General features: G+C 50.6%; 1 protein-coding gene across 1 annotated transcript in view; it reads right to left on the bottom strand.

Moving 5' to 3' along the window:
- Positions 1-2455: 2455 nt before the first annotated feature.
- The window catches only part of TRMT44 (tRNA methyltransferase 44 homolog), a 35375-nt gene continuing 21944 nt past the window's right edge, over positions 2456-15886 (bottom strand). The window contains exons 7-10 of the mRNA XM_023518756.1: positions 15275-15458; positions 12912-13344; positions 10082-10198; positions 2456-3343 (exon numbers count right to left, since the gene is read on the bottom strand). Coding sequence (XP_023374524.1) covers positions 3111-3343; positions 10082-10198; positions 12912-13344; positions 15275-15458 — 967 coding nt within the window. The 3' untranslated portion in view covers positions 2456-3110. The remainder of the gene's footprint in view (positions 3344-10081; positions 10199-12911; positions 13345-15274; positions 15459-15886) is intronic.

The raw sequence follows: 15886 nt of genomic DNA, 5'->3' as shown, positions 1-15886 counted from the left end.
AGCGGGGCCTCAGTGTGCAGCGGGGGCTCAGTGTGCAGCACCTCCTCCATCTGCAGCAGCAGCGGCGGCCCAGGCCTGCACATTCACTGACTCACCCAGAGCCATTTCCTGACCTGCCAGCTCTGTGTCACGCCCTACACCGTGTACCATTGGTACCCTTCATACGTACTTGCACTGTCCCTTCACTATACTGACACGTTTAGATACTCAAAGCACCTAGAGTTATCACAGCACAGTGGCATGCTGTGCTGTGGGCCACGCCACCCAGGCTTGTGTATGTGCACCCTATGGTGTTCACATATGACAAAATGGCCCACTGACACACTTCCCAGAACCATCCCTGTCATTAAGTGACATGTGACCATACTTTCTTGTGGACCATCCTTCCCCACAGCAATGAAGGCCACAACACAGCTTTCTGAGCAGACAACTGTAGGGAAGTGCCAGCCAGAAATGAGGTGAAGAAAGTTAGCAGAGCTCTGGGGCTGCTCCCTGGCTCTCCCTGACATGGGGTTCTCCCCTCATAGGACCTGAGGTCTTTTGCTGTGGCAGTTGTGGCAGAGGTGGTCAGGCCAGGATAAGAGGGGAGAAGCCCCTCACCCTTCCCCCAGAAAGCCTGTCCTGCTGAGGCAGGGCCCCCCAGCACCATGACTAACCCCAGTACCAGCCTCAAGATACCATGGTCACCAGGGTCCTGCCTCACTGCACCTGCAGGCCCCAAGACAACTCCATTTACCCTGAAGGCACATCCCCTGTGGCAGACATGAGCGGCTCTGAGAAGGGGGAGTTACTGCCTGGCTGTACACCTACTGAGCCCACAGGGTCCCCTGAGGACCTGCAGGAAGGCAGGCTGCAGATGGGCCTGCTGAGTGCTAGTGACCAGCAGGATATGTCCAGCTGGGACCTATAGCAGCATGTGCCCAGCTGGGTTCCTGTTATATCTACCCGTGAGGCATGCCCTAGAGCCAAACTCCCTAGGTAGAGAGATTAAGCTTAGAGCAGTTGTAGTGAGTCTTTGGGGCAGGCCACAGCGGGGCTGCTGTGGTGACTCACTGCCAAGCCTCCACCTGACCACCTACACCCAGACATGCCATCCTGATGGCCAGTGTTATGATATGACCTGTGGGCAAGGGGCAAGTTAAGAAATGGTATTCCACGTCCAGGGAGTCCTCAGGGGCTATGGGAGTCCCGTGTTTGCAGATCTCCATGGGGTTAAAAAAAAAAAAAAAAAGAAAGAAATGGTACCTGGAACCAGTGGTTAGGCCCAGGACTATGCTGGGTGGAGCGTGAGGTATCTTTGGGGAATGGTGGCCCTCCATTGAGAACAGCTCTCAGACTGGCTAGACCCCACATAGGGAGCTGAAGTCACCCAACACCACCTCCCAAGACACTTTCTCTCCTTGAGTAGAGGTCCACAGGCAGATGGGTGGTGGGAGTGGCTCTGGCTGCCCGCCTCAGAGGCCTAGAGATATCTCTGGAAAATGGATTATTTGTTCCACAACACTCAGTGCGTGGAATCCTGGTGCCTCCCTCAGGGCTTCCATGACCAAGGTATCTCTTGCAGGGAGGACTCCCCCCAAGTAGACGGTACTCCCCAGAACCCCTGGCAAAGCCCTGAGTTGCTCACTGGCCTAAGCAACAGCCAAAGTGAAGAGGCATCATTCCCACTGTTCAGACCAAGTGGGACTTCCTTCAGGGCTTGGGGTTCCAAGCAGCAGTCTCATAGGGTGCGGTGGGGAGGGCAGGGGCACCTCCCCCACAAGGGGCTGGGGTGGCAGGCACAACCCCTTCCCCACCTGGCCGACTCCGCCTCTCAGGCTGCAGGACCAACTGGGAACTTCTGAGGGTGGGCCTCACGCAATGGCAGGCCCGCTGGGGTGCTGCACAAAGCTCTTGGCCCCTTCAGAGCAGGCAGGCCTTTATTTCCCTGGTCCGGGACGAATCCCCGCATGCCCGGCCCCGGGAGGCTACACATCCGTCAGAAATAACAGGGCCAATGAGGCCAAATGGAAAGGTCACTGGACACATTCTGTGGAGAATCAGGGAACAGAACAGTACATAGCACATGCAGATTTTTGTGTAAAACCATGAAAATAATTTTAAATAGAAACTCATCTAAAAAGGAGGGAATAAAAAGAACTGTGGCAAGACTTCTATAGAGTGGGTCTCCCAAAATAGGGCAAGGAGGAGCAGGGCTTAGGCTTTCTGTAATAGTCACATTTTTTAAAGCCTTGTAGATATCATCACTTATGATTCTCTTTCTTTTTTTTTTGTACAGAAAGAGTCTCACTTTGTTGCCCTCAGTAGAGAGCCGTGATGTCACAGCTCACAGCAACCTCCAACTCCTGGGCTTAAGCGATTCTGTTGCCTCAGCCTCCCAAGTGGCTGGGACTACAGGCACCCACTATTTTTTGTTGCAGTTTGGCCGTGGCCAGGTTCGATCCCACCTCCCTTGGTATATGGGGTTGGTGCCCTACCAACTGAGCCACAGGCACCGCTCCACTTATGATTCATTTTACGCTGCTCAGAGTAGCTAGCAGGGAAAATCATGGTCATGCAATTGTGTTTTTTCCTCTATAATTCTAAAAGTAATGTCAACAAACACAGCACCCAGTGGGGTTGCGTGACATCAGCTTCTCTGGCTGTTTATGAAGTAAATGGTGGGGTAAGCTTTATGTTTCTAAAATACAAATCTGGTGTTTGCCCCCCAGAGCAGGAGGCTTGGCAGACACGGCTATACCTCTCCTGTGCCCTGTCTCTCCACAGACACCAGTGTAGCATGGCTGGCAGTCAGAATAGGACTTGGAAGGGCCTCGGAAGGTCTCCCATGCTGCTCTCCCCAGGAGATACCACGAGGACCTGCATGTGTCCTCTGATGCAAAGACGCTGTGCACCTCTAAAAGGGACCACACTGAAGACAAACGCAGTACCCAGTGGGGCTGGTGACGTCGGCTTCTTTGGCTGTTTATGAAGTACGGCTGTATCACCATGAGAGTCTGGACAGAGGCAGAGAGAATGGCTGCATGGGAGCACAGTGCCCAGGAGAGCTGGCAGCATTCCTTCCTGCTCAGCCACCCCTGCCAGGCCTCAGCTTGAGAGCAGCGAGCAGCTCATGGAATTGGCCTTTTCCTCTTGGTGGCCTGAGAAGGCCGCAGCTCTCCAGGCCCATGGGCAAATGGGCAGCAGTCTGAGGGCAGAACACAGCCATCAGGGTGATGAATGAAAAACCAGCAGACGCGGGTTTTGAAGGATTCAGAAAACGGTCTCTGTTTTGCTTCAGGTTGTTTTTTCTTCTGTAGCTTCTCTTCTCTCCAATCGCGAATGTGAACTCTCCCATTCAAAACTGTGGTTTGAGACAGAGAAAAGACACCACGAAGTTAGCTGGCAAGTTCCCTAATTCTCCAGGATTTGTCAAGCCCTCACTCCATGGGAGGCACTAATCCAGGGTCAGGGACTGAGCAGAGAGCAGAGCTAGAGTCCCTGCCCCAGGCCCCAGGGAGGGGTATCGAGGTATCAGGCAGGGAGCAGGAGGCCTCCTGGAGAAGGCACACCTGCAGGAGGGGAGGAGCGGCCCGTGCACACACCCAGGAAGAGCATTTCAGGCAGAAGCAGCAGCAAACCCCTGTGACGTAGGATAGACTATCAGGGCTGGCCAGAGTGGAGGGGCAGAGGTCAAGGCTGGCTCATGTGAGCTGTCTGAGCTGCCAGAGGCTGCAGAGTTATCATTTTAGAAAGATAATTTCCATGTACTGAAGGATGGACCAGGAGTTAAGAAGTATAAATGTGGCCATGGCACTGATCTTTGAGGACTTTGCCTCACCAACACAGACAGGAAACAGAGCCAGGCGCAGTGGCTCACTCCTATAATCCTAGCACTCTGGGAGGCTGAGGTGGGTAGATTGAGCTCAGGAGTTCAAGACCAGCCAGAGCAAAAGTAAAAACAGAAACACTAGCTGGGTGTCATGGTGGGTACCTACAGTTGCAGCTATTTGGGAAATTGACACAAAAGGATCACTCAAACCCAGGAGTTTGAGGCTGCTGTGAGCTATGGTATCATGGTACCCTACCCAGGGCAATAGAGTAAGATTCTGACTCAAAAAAAAAAAAAAAAAAAGAAAAGAAAAGAAAAGAAAAACAAAAACAAAAAACCACAAACAAACAAACAGGAAATAGGAGTGTGGCAGGAGGCAAAGGAGGGTTCTGTGTGCAGGGCAGCCTCCACTACCAGGCATCTATACAACCAGAGGCCTCCACTCATGCAAAGGGGATTTGGGGACCAGGAAAGGGACGAGAGGGAGGGGATCCTCCCTTGTGTGGTGATTCAGACCCCCAATCTAGAAGTACCTCTGAGATCTCCTAGCCAGGGCTAGTTTCAAAGCAGGGGAACTGGAGGGACCCTGGAGCAGGCAGCTGTGGGCCACTCATTGACCAGGGTGGGCACCCAGCTTCCCAGCCTCCTCCCAGCCCAGCCTTCCAGTCAGCCTAGATTTCCCACTGTGCTTCTACTCAGCCAACAACTCCACAGGAAATGTGGCCAAAACAACCAAACCTTTCTGGTTTTCACAGGAAGCTATAAAACCACTTGAAACAGAAAGGTTCAAGAAGAAATAAAGGAACATTATTGAGTAAGTCTGGCTCACCAACTTCCAATGAGAAAACCTGAAAGTGTGTGAATTAAAGCTTGAATTCTGCTTTCAAATCACCTTGTAATATAGCAATCGTGAGCCTGTTTACCTTCAGTAGACAGACTTTTAAAAACATCTTCCCTTGGAAACCAGAGAAATGAGCTCAGAGAGGCACCTACTACACCGACAGGCACAACGGAAGGATTCATCTCTATGGGACAGGAGGGCTCGAAGCCTCTTCACCCTCCCATGGCCAAGGCCGTCCTGCCTCCCGACCCCAGGGAGGCTGAAGTTTCCCAAACCGAACTCTCAGGCTCCGGCAACTTCAGGATGTTGACTGGATGCTCCCGCAGCAGCACCTCCTGAAGCAGCACAGGACTCACCTTGGACCCTAGGGGGGCCAGAACCCCCTAAAGTGTACTTGGGTGTTTCAAGGGAAAGAGCCTCCTCCAGACTCCCTGCAGGGCACATGACCCAAACAGCAAGGTGGCCCTGACACACTCCAAAAAGTCTGAAGACGAGGGAGTATGAGGCAGAGGGGGTCTGAGTAAGAAGGAGTGCAAGGAAGAGGGGTCTGAGGAAGTGGGCTGGGCTTGCTGGGTCCAAAGCAGGGCAAGGATTCCCTGACCAAAGAGTTGGTGGCCCCCCACAGGACAAGCTGGCCCCAAAGGCAGTCTTGCTTTTGCCAAAGAAGACCACACTGGCCACATTATTGGAGTAATACTCGCAGGGCCAGGGAAGACAGACGCAGCAGGATTTCCACCGCCTGGGAAGCATGGAAGCTGCCAGGCATCCCCATATGCTCCTAGGACTACACCCCAGGACACAGGGCAGCTTCTTGCTACCCTCTCCTAACACAGGAGCCCCTGTCCTGGGCAGACCTGTGCCAGGCGCCAGAAGAGGTGGCCCTCCAGGGGCACAGGCTGCAGCCAGCTCCAAACTCAGGCCACCAACAGACTCTCTCCTGTGGAAATGTGCTCCTAATTTTAAAACAGAATCTTGGGGAAAAAATACACCCTCTGTAAGTTCACTTCTATGTTTCTGAACTTGTTGTATCCCTACTGTCTATGTCCCTGCAACTTGCACTCAGCACAGAAATTCACCATCCTGTCTCTGCCACTGTTTCTGACAGCAGACACACCCTGAATTGTTGTGCAGAATTGGCTAAAGGTTAAGGAGAGTGCTTGGACTGTTCCGTGCTCAGAAGCACCAGTGCCAGGTCAGACCTAGCCTGGGCCATCCGTGCAGCCTCACCACTGGCTGGGAGATCTCAGGTAAGTTCCTACACCTCTTGAAACTGTAGTGTCCCCTCATTCTAGGTGGGAAGGCCTGATTCACATGGGCGCTGGTCACCCTGCAGCATGGTATTCCTGTCCCCTCCCTAGGCCGCACACCCTGAGTATCTTTACTGATACTGTGCAGCAGTCCCCAGGATGGTACACAGTACACAAAAAGGTGCTCAGCACCAGCTGACCTGAAGTCACCTGAAATCAGTTTTATGCCCTCACTCTCAAGCATTTCTTGAGACGCCACGTTAGTTAGAAAACAAAACAAAATCTCATTCAGGGGTAAGACCCAGCTTCAGTGCATATTTTTTACATGACTGGAGGAGAATGTTTATATGAAACTCAATCTCCAAGCCTCTTATTCAGAAGTGTTTCCAAAAATAATTTTCCTGCCTGATGTGAAATGCATGGAAAAGCACTAATAAATATGCACATTTACAGTGGAAAAAAATATACAATTTCATGAAATCAAACAAAAAAATGTGCTGGGAAAAACAGAAGAGAGGCCCCTCTGGGTTGCAGGGAGTATTCTAACCGCCTATAGCTCTGTGAGCTCACTTCCAGCTGAGCCTAGTCTGGCTGCACACCTGGTGACCCCTCACTGACGGCCCAGGCCAGCTCTGACCTGGCACTGGTGCTTCTAAGCACAGGACAGTCCAAGCACTCTCCTCTGGGTCTCCCCCCTCGCCTCCTGCCTCCAGAAATGCAGACTCCAGCCGCATTAAGCAGTCAATTTAGATGAAAGCCAAGTTTAACTCCCCAAGGATAACCAGGCCACCCAAAGGCTGTGTGTGTATGTGAGAAAATTTGTAACTCTTGCTCTATGTACACATGCGATAGTGTGTGCACACCCACGCTCTCACACACACGCAAGGGACATGGAAGCGGTGGTAGCACTCAACTCCATTACTGGGCCTATAGGCTGAGGTGGGGACAGAGATGCCTCTATCAGTCCGGGACTCACTGAAGCTTCCTTCCCACCACCCACCTCCCTGAGCCACTGCCTAACCACAAAGATGGGGGAGGGGCCACCTGCCCCAAATCCTGGGGCCCAGATAACGCTACCTTCCCTGGCATCATCAACCAAGGCCTCAAGGCTGGCAGATGCACACCCCAGGGGTGGCTTCACTCACTTGAAAAAGCTCCCCAGCCCAGCAGGCCCAGCTATTCCCTTTCCCACAGACATCCCAGCAAGGCACCTCCCCTGTTCTGCTGGATGTATCCCATAGGCTTGGTGACCCTGAGTCCCTGTCAGGCCTGGGGACAGGGAGTGGGCAGCCCTCAGCAGAGCATTTCCAAGCACCCACATGGAGCCCTGTCTTCAGATGGCACCTGTGAAGCAGCTAAGAAAATTTCACCCCAAAATATGATTCCTTGGCATAAAGAATATTTCGAATTAAAGGCCATTCATGACCAGAAAACATTGGCCTCTCCTCTATAAAACCTGAGTAACCTGATTTAGAAGCAAAGGGGCTGCTGACTTCCTTATTGCGTACTAAAAGACCTGGCCCTAAGGTCTTTTGAACCTCTCAGATTAATCTACAAATCAATCCGTTTCCACCCATTTGCACACATCCCCCCAGCGACCACTTGCTGCACGTGTACTTTCCATGCTCCCCCCCCACCTTCTAAAAGGCATCTTTAAACATCTCTGACCACCACTGAGACTTGGAATAATCATTCTTGTGATTCCCCCCATGTGCACGGTATTTGGAAATAAACCTTTCTCTTATTAATCTACCATAATTGTGAGTTGATCTTTCAATGAACCAACCATAGGGAAAAGGGCAGGTTTCCACACGATCCCTACACCTGTAATCAGTAAGAGGGTGAGGGTCAGTGTACCCCTGCTCCGGGCCATCACTTCCTTCCCAGTAACACAAACATAGCACCACAGTGGTGGCTCCAGGCTGGAGTGACAGCTGCATAATGGGCACGGCCCCACCCACAAGGAGCTCACAGTCTCACTGGGCACAATGTAACTAAGACACAAGCAGATTGTGAACCCAGGCTCAGGCAAGGCAGGCTGGGTGGGGCAGATGGGAGCAGTTTAACAAAGAAGGCTTCAGGACGGGGACACTAGACTACACCTTGCAAGACCTGGTACTCATCAGAGACCAAGGCACCAGTGGGACAGGAGCAAGCGGGAAGCTTCTGGAGAAGAAATACAAGAACAAGAGCCACTAGCCATGTGAGAAGAATGGGGGAGGAGGTCAGTCTTGGAAGGCAGGCAGTATGTGTAACTCCCAGTCCAGCATACCACCCTGTGCATGCACTGGCAGAAGCCCACACGCTCAGCTGGCCCGCAGCCAGTCCCTGTGCAACATTTCAGGGCAGAAACAGGCACCAATCACTTATGAAACACCAACCATGGAGCCAAGTGCCATGTTGAACTGAACACAGCCCTGCCCTCATCACCCACAGCAACCGAGAGACCCATAGGGACTCCAGACCCCTGACACTGAGGGAGCGGAACATGGAAGTTGGACTGAGGCTCCTTCCCACTGTGACTTCAGTGTCATCCCTCCTGCTAGTCAGAGGCCCCCACTCTCCTGACATGCAGGTGCAGCCCCATAATCCAATCCTTGTTCCTCCCCAACTCAGGCCCTTTGCACATGCTGTTCCTTCTGTCTAAAACGCTCTTCCTTGTACTCATCAGCAGACTCACTCCCATTTTCCTTCTATTCCTAGCTCAAGTGTCACTGCCTATGTAAAGCCTCTGGGCCCAGGCCACTTCCTCTGCATAGAAAACTGTGCTTATGGCATGGTGGTAAGGCAAGATGATGCAACCACTATTATTTTTCTCTTTTTGAGACAGGGTCTCACTCTGTTGCCCAGGCTGGAGTCCAGTGGTGTGATCATAGCTCACCGAAGCCTTTAATTTCTGGGCTCAAGTGATCCCCTTGCCTCAGCTTCCCAAGCATCTGGGACCATGTCTGATTCAATTTTTTTTTTAAAACATGGGATCTCGGCTCGGCACCTGTGGCTCAAGTGGCTAAGGCGCCAGCCACATACACTTGAGCTGGTGGGTTCAAATCCAGCCTGGGCCACCGAACAACAATGACGGCTGTAACCAAAAAATAGCTGGGCATTGTGGTGGGCGCCTGTAATCCCAGCTACTTGGGAGGTGGAGACAGGGACTCGCTTGAACCCCGGAGTTGGAGGTTGCCATGAGCTGTGATGCCATAGCACTCTACCCAGGGCAACAGCTTGAGGCTCTGTCTCAAAAAAAAAAAAACCATGGGATCTCACTATGTTGCTCAGACTAGTCTCAAACTCCTAAACTGAGGTGATCCTCCCACCTCAGCCTTCCACAGGGCTGGGATTACAGACGCCAACCACTGCTCCCAGTTGCACACCCACTATTTTTGAAGATGCACATGAAGTACACAGGAGGTCAATAGCACACCAGCTAAGATTTGCTTTAAAATACTTCAATAAAGAAAAAAAGGCCCCAGGAAGCAAGCACAGCAAATTCTCAACTTTTTGATGATCTCATCCAGGAGCTCCCTATACTGTTCTCACTGAACACTTGAAAACTTTAAATAATGGAACTTTTTAAACCTCAGGTACTCAGGGAAAGTGTTGCATTTCCCACTCCCTGGTCAGACTGTGAACTCCAGCAGGGCAGAGACTGAGCCAGCCCTGCTTTGCAGATGGAGAGGGAACAGAGCACATCATCCCAAAGCACAGCCTCCCACAAAAAGTGTCCCCACTGCAGAGACAGGGCAGGGGCTCTCCTGTCCCACCCCCTGGCCTGGCTCTGCAGTTCCAGATGCTGCCAGCATGCAGGCAGCCGAGATAAAAAGCAAAGAAAGCCAATGATGAAGTCCCAATGGAAAGTTCCCTGGGTGGTTCTGACTCACCCTGTGTTTTGTGTGAGGAGCAAGGGAGTACATACTAGACTGGGTGAGCTGAGCCTGAGGGGGGCTGGGCAAGAAGCTGAGAAGGAAAGGGGGATGTCCCACCCTGAGGTCAGACGCTAACCATGAGCATCTGGAGGGCCCAGGGAACTCTGCACGCATGGCAGATCCTTCAGTGTGTCTCACTACCCTAAAATACAACATTCACTTAACTGAAGAGAGAGAGAAGGGAGGACAGAGAGTGGCATAGGGTGTCTGAGAGAATGCCTGCATGGGGAGGGGGAGCACCCCCATGCCCGAGCTGTACCTTTGAACACCTGGTGACTGTTTCGGAGCAGCGTCTGTAGGCCCCCACACTCTCGCTTCAGCCTTTGCAGGGTCTCCTTGTCCAGCTCACTGGCTACTTCTGCCAGGGAAAGGCTCTCTGTTGAAAAATTGGGTTTTTCCCACACAGTGACAAAATTATTACAAACCAGTGAGAGAAGCAGAAACTGTTGGGTCCAGAGTCTGGAAATCAACCCAAATTCTTTTTTTTTTTTTTGCAGTTTTTGGCCAGGGCTAGGTTTGAACCCACCACCTCCAGCATATGGGGCCAGCACCCTACTCCTTTGAGCCATAGGTACTGACCAACCCAAGTACTACAAACTCAAATCACTCATGCACTTCAGCAGGAAGGACCATGTAAATTTAATTTAACTTAACCCACACCTCACAACACTCAGCACCACCCCAAGCCAAGAGGCACAGCCGAAAGGGAGAGAAGGACAGCATGCCCCCAGGGCCCTGAGCACTTCATGCCACTGCCAGCTGTGGGATAGTTGCCCAGGTCCCTTCTCCCTGGTGACCCAAGTGGGGCACAGCTGCTTCAGACTAAGGAGGGAGGCCAAAGCCAGTCAGCCCTAGAGCCCAAGCTCTCCCAACCACACTGATAGCCAGGGTCTGGCAGCTACCAGCTCTAGGTAGGACTGACAGCAGCAAGTAGAAGGTTAAGAGTTTTTTTTTTTTTTTGGAGACAGAGCCTCAAGCTGTCTCCCTGGGTAGAGTGCTATGGCTTCACTGCTCATAGCAACCTCTAACTCCTGGGCTCAAGCGAGTCTCCTGTCTCAGCCTCCCAAGTAGCTGGGACCACAGGCACCCGCCACAATGCCCGGTTTGGTTGCAGCAATTATTGTTGTTTGACGGGCCCGGGCTGGATTCGAACCCGCCACCTTAGATGTATGTGGCTGGCGCCTTAGCCGCTTGAGCCACAGGCGCCAAGCCAGGTTAAGAGTTTAAGACACAGAAAAATAGTGCAGACATTATAGCAGTGGTTTCTCTGTCACTTCAACTTCCTACTCTGGGAGCCTACATGCATTTCAAAATGCTCTCATCAGAAAACTCGATGACAATGAAGTCAGCTTATTATCAAAATATGTATATAAATATGAAACAAAAATTGGTTCTCCTGTGTGTCCCGCACGTCATGCCTTACTCACATCCTCCCTCTCATGTCACCCAGCCTGGAGGCCCCAGTGTGGGCAGCTGCTCACTAGCAAAGCTCAGCCCACCTTCAAGGTCCACCTCTTCGAGCTCCCTCAAATCCATTTTGAGGGGACAAAAAGTGTTTAAAAAAAAAACTGAACAGTGTCCCAGTCAGCCTACCCTGTCCTCTCTCTCGGGCTCTGGCCCACCACAATAGCATGACACTAACCTCTACACCTAGAGCTCAGCAAGTCCTGTCTCTTGGTTGCTTGAAGCCTCTCAGGGCAAGGACCCCTTTACCCATCTCGCCCAGCAGTCTCCTGCAGATGGCAGATGCCCTAGGTGAAATCAGTTAGGTCCTGGGGACAGACCCAGACATGGCCCTTGGGGCTCTAAAATGCAGAGGGCCCTGCTTCAGGGAAGGCTGGAAGGGGAATAAAGGACCTGAAAGCCACCTGTGGAAGGAAACCATGGCTGCTTCTCATATCTAGGGACATCCAGAGAGCCTCTAAAATGTCTCAGACCTATGGACACCAATCTGAATCCCTGGCTGCCCATTCCCAATGAGTAAGTAGGACTGAGGCCTGGCCACTCAGAGCCACCTCTGCTCTCTAAGTCTGAGAGATAGCCCACTCTTTGCTCACAGAAAGCCGTTCAATCCTGGGCACAGGCCACCGTCTCTTGCACTCCCAGCATTTCCTGGGAACTGAAAGGTCAGATGGCTTACAGGAACTTTCACAGGTCACTGATCACTGCACTCCAGAACTCTCAGATCCACTCTAATATCCTGGGCGCCAGCCTGCCTGCTTCTGAACTCTGGCCCACAGCAGAGGGGTGCACTTTGTCAACAGGGCCACTCAAGAGACCCCTCAGTTACACTGTCCCATCGGTCACCTGAACCAGGGCCACTCTGGCACACAGATGCCACCAGATCCCTGGAGAGGCCCTTCTGACTGGACACCATCAGCTCTGCGTTATTTCTAGAGGGGGACATGCTTGATGGTCTTGCCATGTCACATATACATGAGAGATGAGAAGAGGTGAAACGAAGAAGTTAACACAGATGCAGAAGCCGGGGTACAGAGAGGAAGGGGCACTGCCTCCTCCCCCATCTGCCCCGGAGGCCGGCCACCAGCAGAAACGGCCCACAGCGGTGCAGGATGGGGGCCAGCAGGGTTGGACTTCTGCCTCTCAAAACCGCTTCAAGTAACATAGAGCTGCAGAAGTGGGCTCCCTCCAGCCCCAGCACACACAGCCCTACACGCCCTCTGGCGGCCAAGCGTTCACAATCCGATGCAATTTTCTCCCTGTATCATGATTGATTCCTCTATTTCATGGGTCACAAAGAAAATATTACCTATATTCAAAGGATGGTGCATTTTTTTTGGCATTTGGCAACTGTTTTCTCTTTGGATGATTTGTACAGATTGAAATAAGCTAGCTCTAGCCTCTGAATCTGTGTTTCTGTAAACATTAATTAAGGGCCCAACGTTTACCATTCCCTATCCTGTCTTAGCAAAATTTTAAATAAGCTTAAAAATAGCCTATTCATCATTAACTGTTTTTTTTAAGTATATCTAATCACAAGCTTATACAATTTTACACTGTTATACAGAAAGGAATTATTGCCTGAAACCCAGCACATGTGCTGGCCCTGGGGGTAGTAGATGGCTTACCTCCTCCATTCCAGGTCTTCAAACTCCCATTTTGAGAACTTCTTGGGTTTAATTCCTTTCCACCTAGCAACAAATTGGCCACTTGCAAAACCACTTGGTCAATAAAATCTCGGGGGAGGGTGGCACAATTCCTCACGCGTTCAGCTTTGTCTCTGGGGTGAAAGCCTGGCAGCCAGGGTCCTTCCACCTGGACCTCTGCTCCATGCTCAGTAGCCTTGGCCTCTGGGGCACATTCAACCCTGATGTCCAGGGCTCTGTGACCATCGTGGTGACCAACACAGCCAGCAGCTACCCAGGGTGAAGAAGGGGAAGGCTTCCCACCAGGCAGGTGCACAGGGCAGCCCCGCCTGCTGGTGATGTACTGAGTCCTCTGCTCATCAACCAAAGGCTCTGCGGTGGGAGGGTATGTTCTGGATTTCCCAATGAGACAGACCTGCAGTTCAAAATACCGAAGTCAAGTACTTTAGCAGGCACGGATGATACTTCAGGCTTCTCCGATGAATCCTCTTGTTCTGAAGTACAAATTACATAAAAGTTCTAGACATCTATCATGAATAATCCTTATTTAAAAAACTAACACCAATATGAATGACTTAAAAATAAAAAACTAGCAGAGCCCATGAAAACTCTCATCACTCAGACCTGCATGGAGACATAAGGAAAGCTCAAAGCCACAATCACGGAGCCTGGGGGCCGCATGGTCCAAAAGCTTCATGGCAACCCCCATTCCATCACACACTCCTGCCAGGAGGAGACACAGGAGTTAACACGGAGGAGTTCTCGAGGGGGCTATGAAAGGATGAGGCTTTGTATCAACCTTGCCAGAGCAAGTGTACACAGCGCTTGGTACCATGTAGATGTTTAATCTGCACTAATTTCCTCCCTCTTCAGTAAATCCAAACAAAGGCCATGATTCAAACAGTCCCGTCTGCAGAGCAGAGCTGTGGCCAGTGCCTCATTTCTCAACTTCCCCTCTGGGCATTAACTACAAAGCCATTTACAGGGGATAAAAGAGGCCACACCTGTTACCCCCTACTCTCTCCTACTGTGCGATCTAACTCCCCAGTGCCCATCAGGCATCCCACCCCCACTAGATGGCTGCTGCATGCAGACTGCTTTAAAATTACAAAGCAAATTCACTCTTGCATGTGAGCCCCAAACCATCCAGTTATAAGAAAATTGATGGTCAGTGAGACTAAGTGACAGTCCCTGGTCTCCCACCTCTAGTAATGAACAGCAAATTCAAAAATCAACACTGTGGGATCCTCTGACCTACCTAGATGACCCAAACTTCAGCAGTTTCCAAACATCAATTCCAAACTCAGAGACTAAGACTTGCCAAAATGGAGGAAGGTAAGAGGACGACGGGACAGCTCTGCACACGAGACCTAAAGGAACCTTCCACAGTAGCAGCAGCAGCAGTGACAATGAAGCTCCTGCCGCCAGCTGCTCTGCTGTTCACAGCCGTGGCCTCTGCCAGCCAGCAAGTGCCCACAACACGCCCTCACCAGAAGGGCCTCTGAAGACATCACTTGTCTCGTTCTTAACACAGTCCAAAGCAGCCTTCCTGCCATTTTACAGGAGAGGACACAGGTTGGGAGAGTCCCACATTCACCTGAGAGTGCACAGCTGGAGAGTGGCAGAGCCAAGGGCTAAATTCTGATCTGTCCCAATCCTCTCACTGAGGCAAGCATTACAGCTGAGCCTTGGATATGACAGGGTCACTTTTTTAAAAGCACGCCATCTGACAGTCATGGAGTCTCATAAAATAAAGGTTATACCACAGAATAACATAAACTGCTATAATTACTTCCCAGGATATTTCCAAATGGTCAAGCCTTGAGTCTGCCCCGCCCACCTAAAGTCACACAGACAGTTCAAAGGCCAATTTCTGCCCAAATGACATTTCAAGGTAAATCTGAATTACCAAGGCTTTTAACGAAAAAATTTGAAATCGCTTTGAATTTCTAAAACAAACTTTAATTTTAGCCAATTATTCAGAACTCCAAGCAGTGAGCACTTCCCACAGAGTCCAGTTCCTGGCAACTCTGAGGCTGGAAATCACTGCCTATTTGGGAAGAAGGGCCCCTGGAGCCCCTCAGCATTCTTGGGAGAGATGGAAACTTGGCCAGGGCTCATGCAGAGGCACCACATACTGGGAGGAGCGGGTGCCAGAAAAGGAGGGACTATCCATACAGAAAGAGCCTCTGAGCCCCATCAATGACCTCCACACTGAAATCAGCATCAGAGCCTTCTGGAATGTTTGTACATTTTGAACATCCTGGTGTGCTTTACAGTTCTGTGACCTGGCCCTCAGCTGGCACTAACAGACCATGAGGATGACCATGATAATCAAGACATACTCTTTTGGTTGAGGGAATTCTAAGGCAGTCTTCTTCTACATGAAATCCGCAGGTAAATCCCACTTCTTTAATGAAATCAAGGTATTCTCGGTACTGAGTCTTCTTACTCTGCCTCCGGTGGTATTTTCCAGCGAAGTCAAAGAAGCAGCAAGGAAGGACAAAAAAGCGGCAACTATAGGAAGACCTTCAAAAACAGTGAACAACCACAAACACCAAAAATCTTGAATAGATTCATTAAAGAAAATTCAGCAGAATGGCCACGGCAATAGTGTGTCACAGCAAAATACAGAAGATCTGTTCCTGGCTAATGTTGGTTTTTATATTTAAAAATTAATTATAGCTTTCCCTAACTTAATTTCTAGAAATAATGCAGCATAGTATATCTTTTCAATAAAATGTGAATATAATTGCTTTTATAAAAAATAATTTTCCATCACATTTACTCTTGTCAACTGTAATCTAAAACTTTCTAAAGTACTTTGAGATTTCAGCAATGAATAAAAAACTTCAGAGCTGGAGGGATAATAAAGATTAAGACTCTTTAAAAACTAAAATTGTTGGCTCGGCGCCTATAGCTCAACCGGCTAAGGCGCCAGCCATGTACACCTAAGG

Source organism: Otolemur garnettii, unplaced genomic scaffold (assembly GCF_000181295.1).
Source record: "Otolemur garnettii isolate 467f Iridium unplaced genomic scaffold, OtoGar3 scaffold00146, whole genome shotgun sequence".
NCBI classification, from domain to species: Eukaryota; Metazoa; Chordata; class Mammalia; order Primates; family Galagidae; genus Otolemur; species Otolemur garnettii.
The sequence above is the reverse complement of the archived record's forward strand: the minus strand, read 5'-3'. Positions and strand labels throughout refer to the sequence as shown.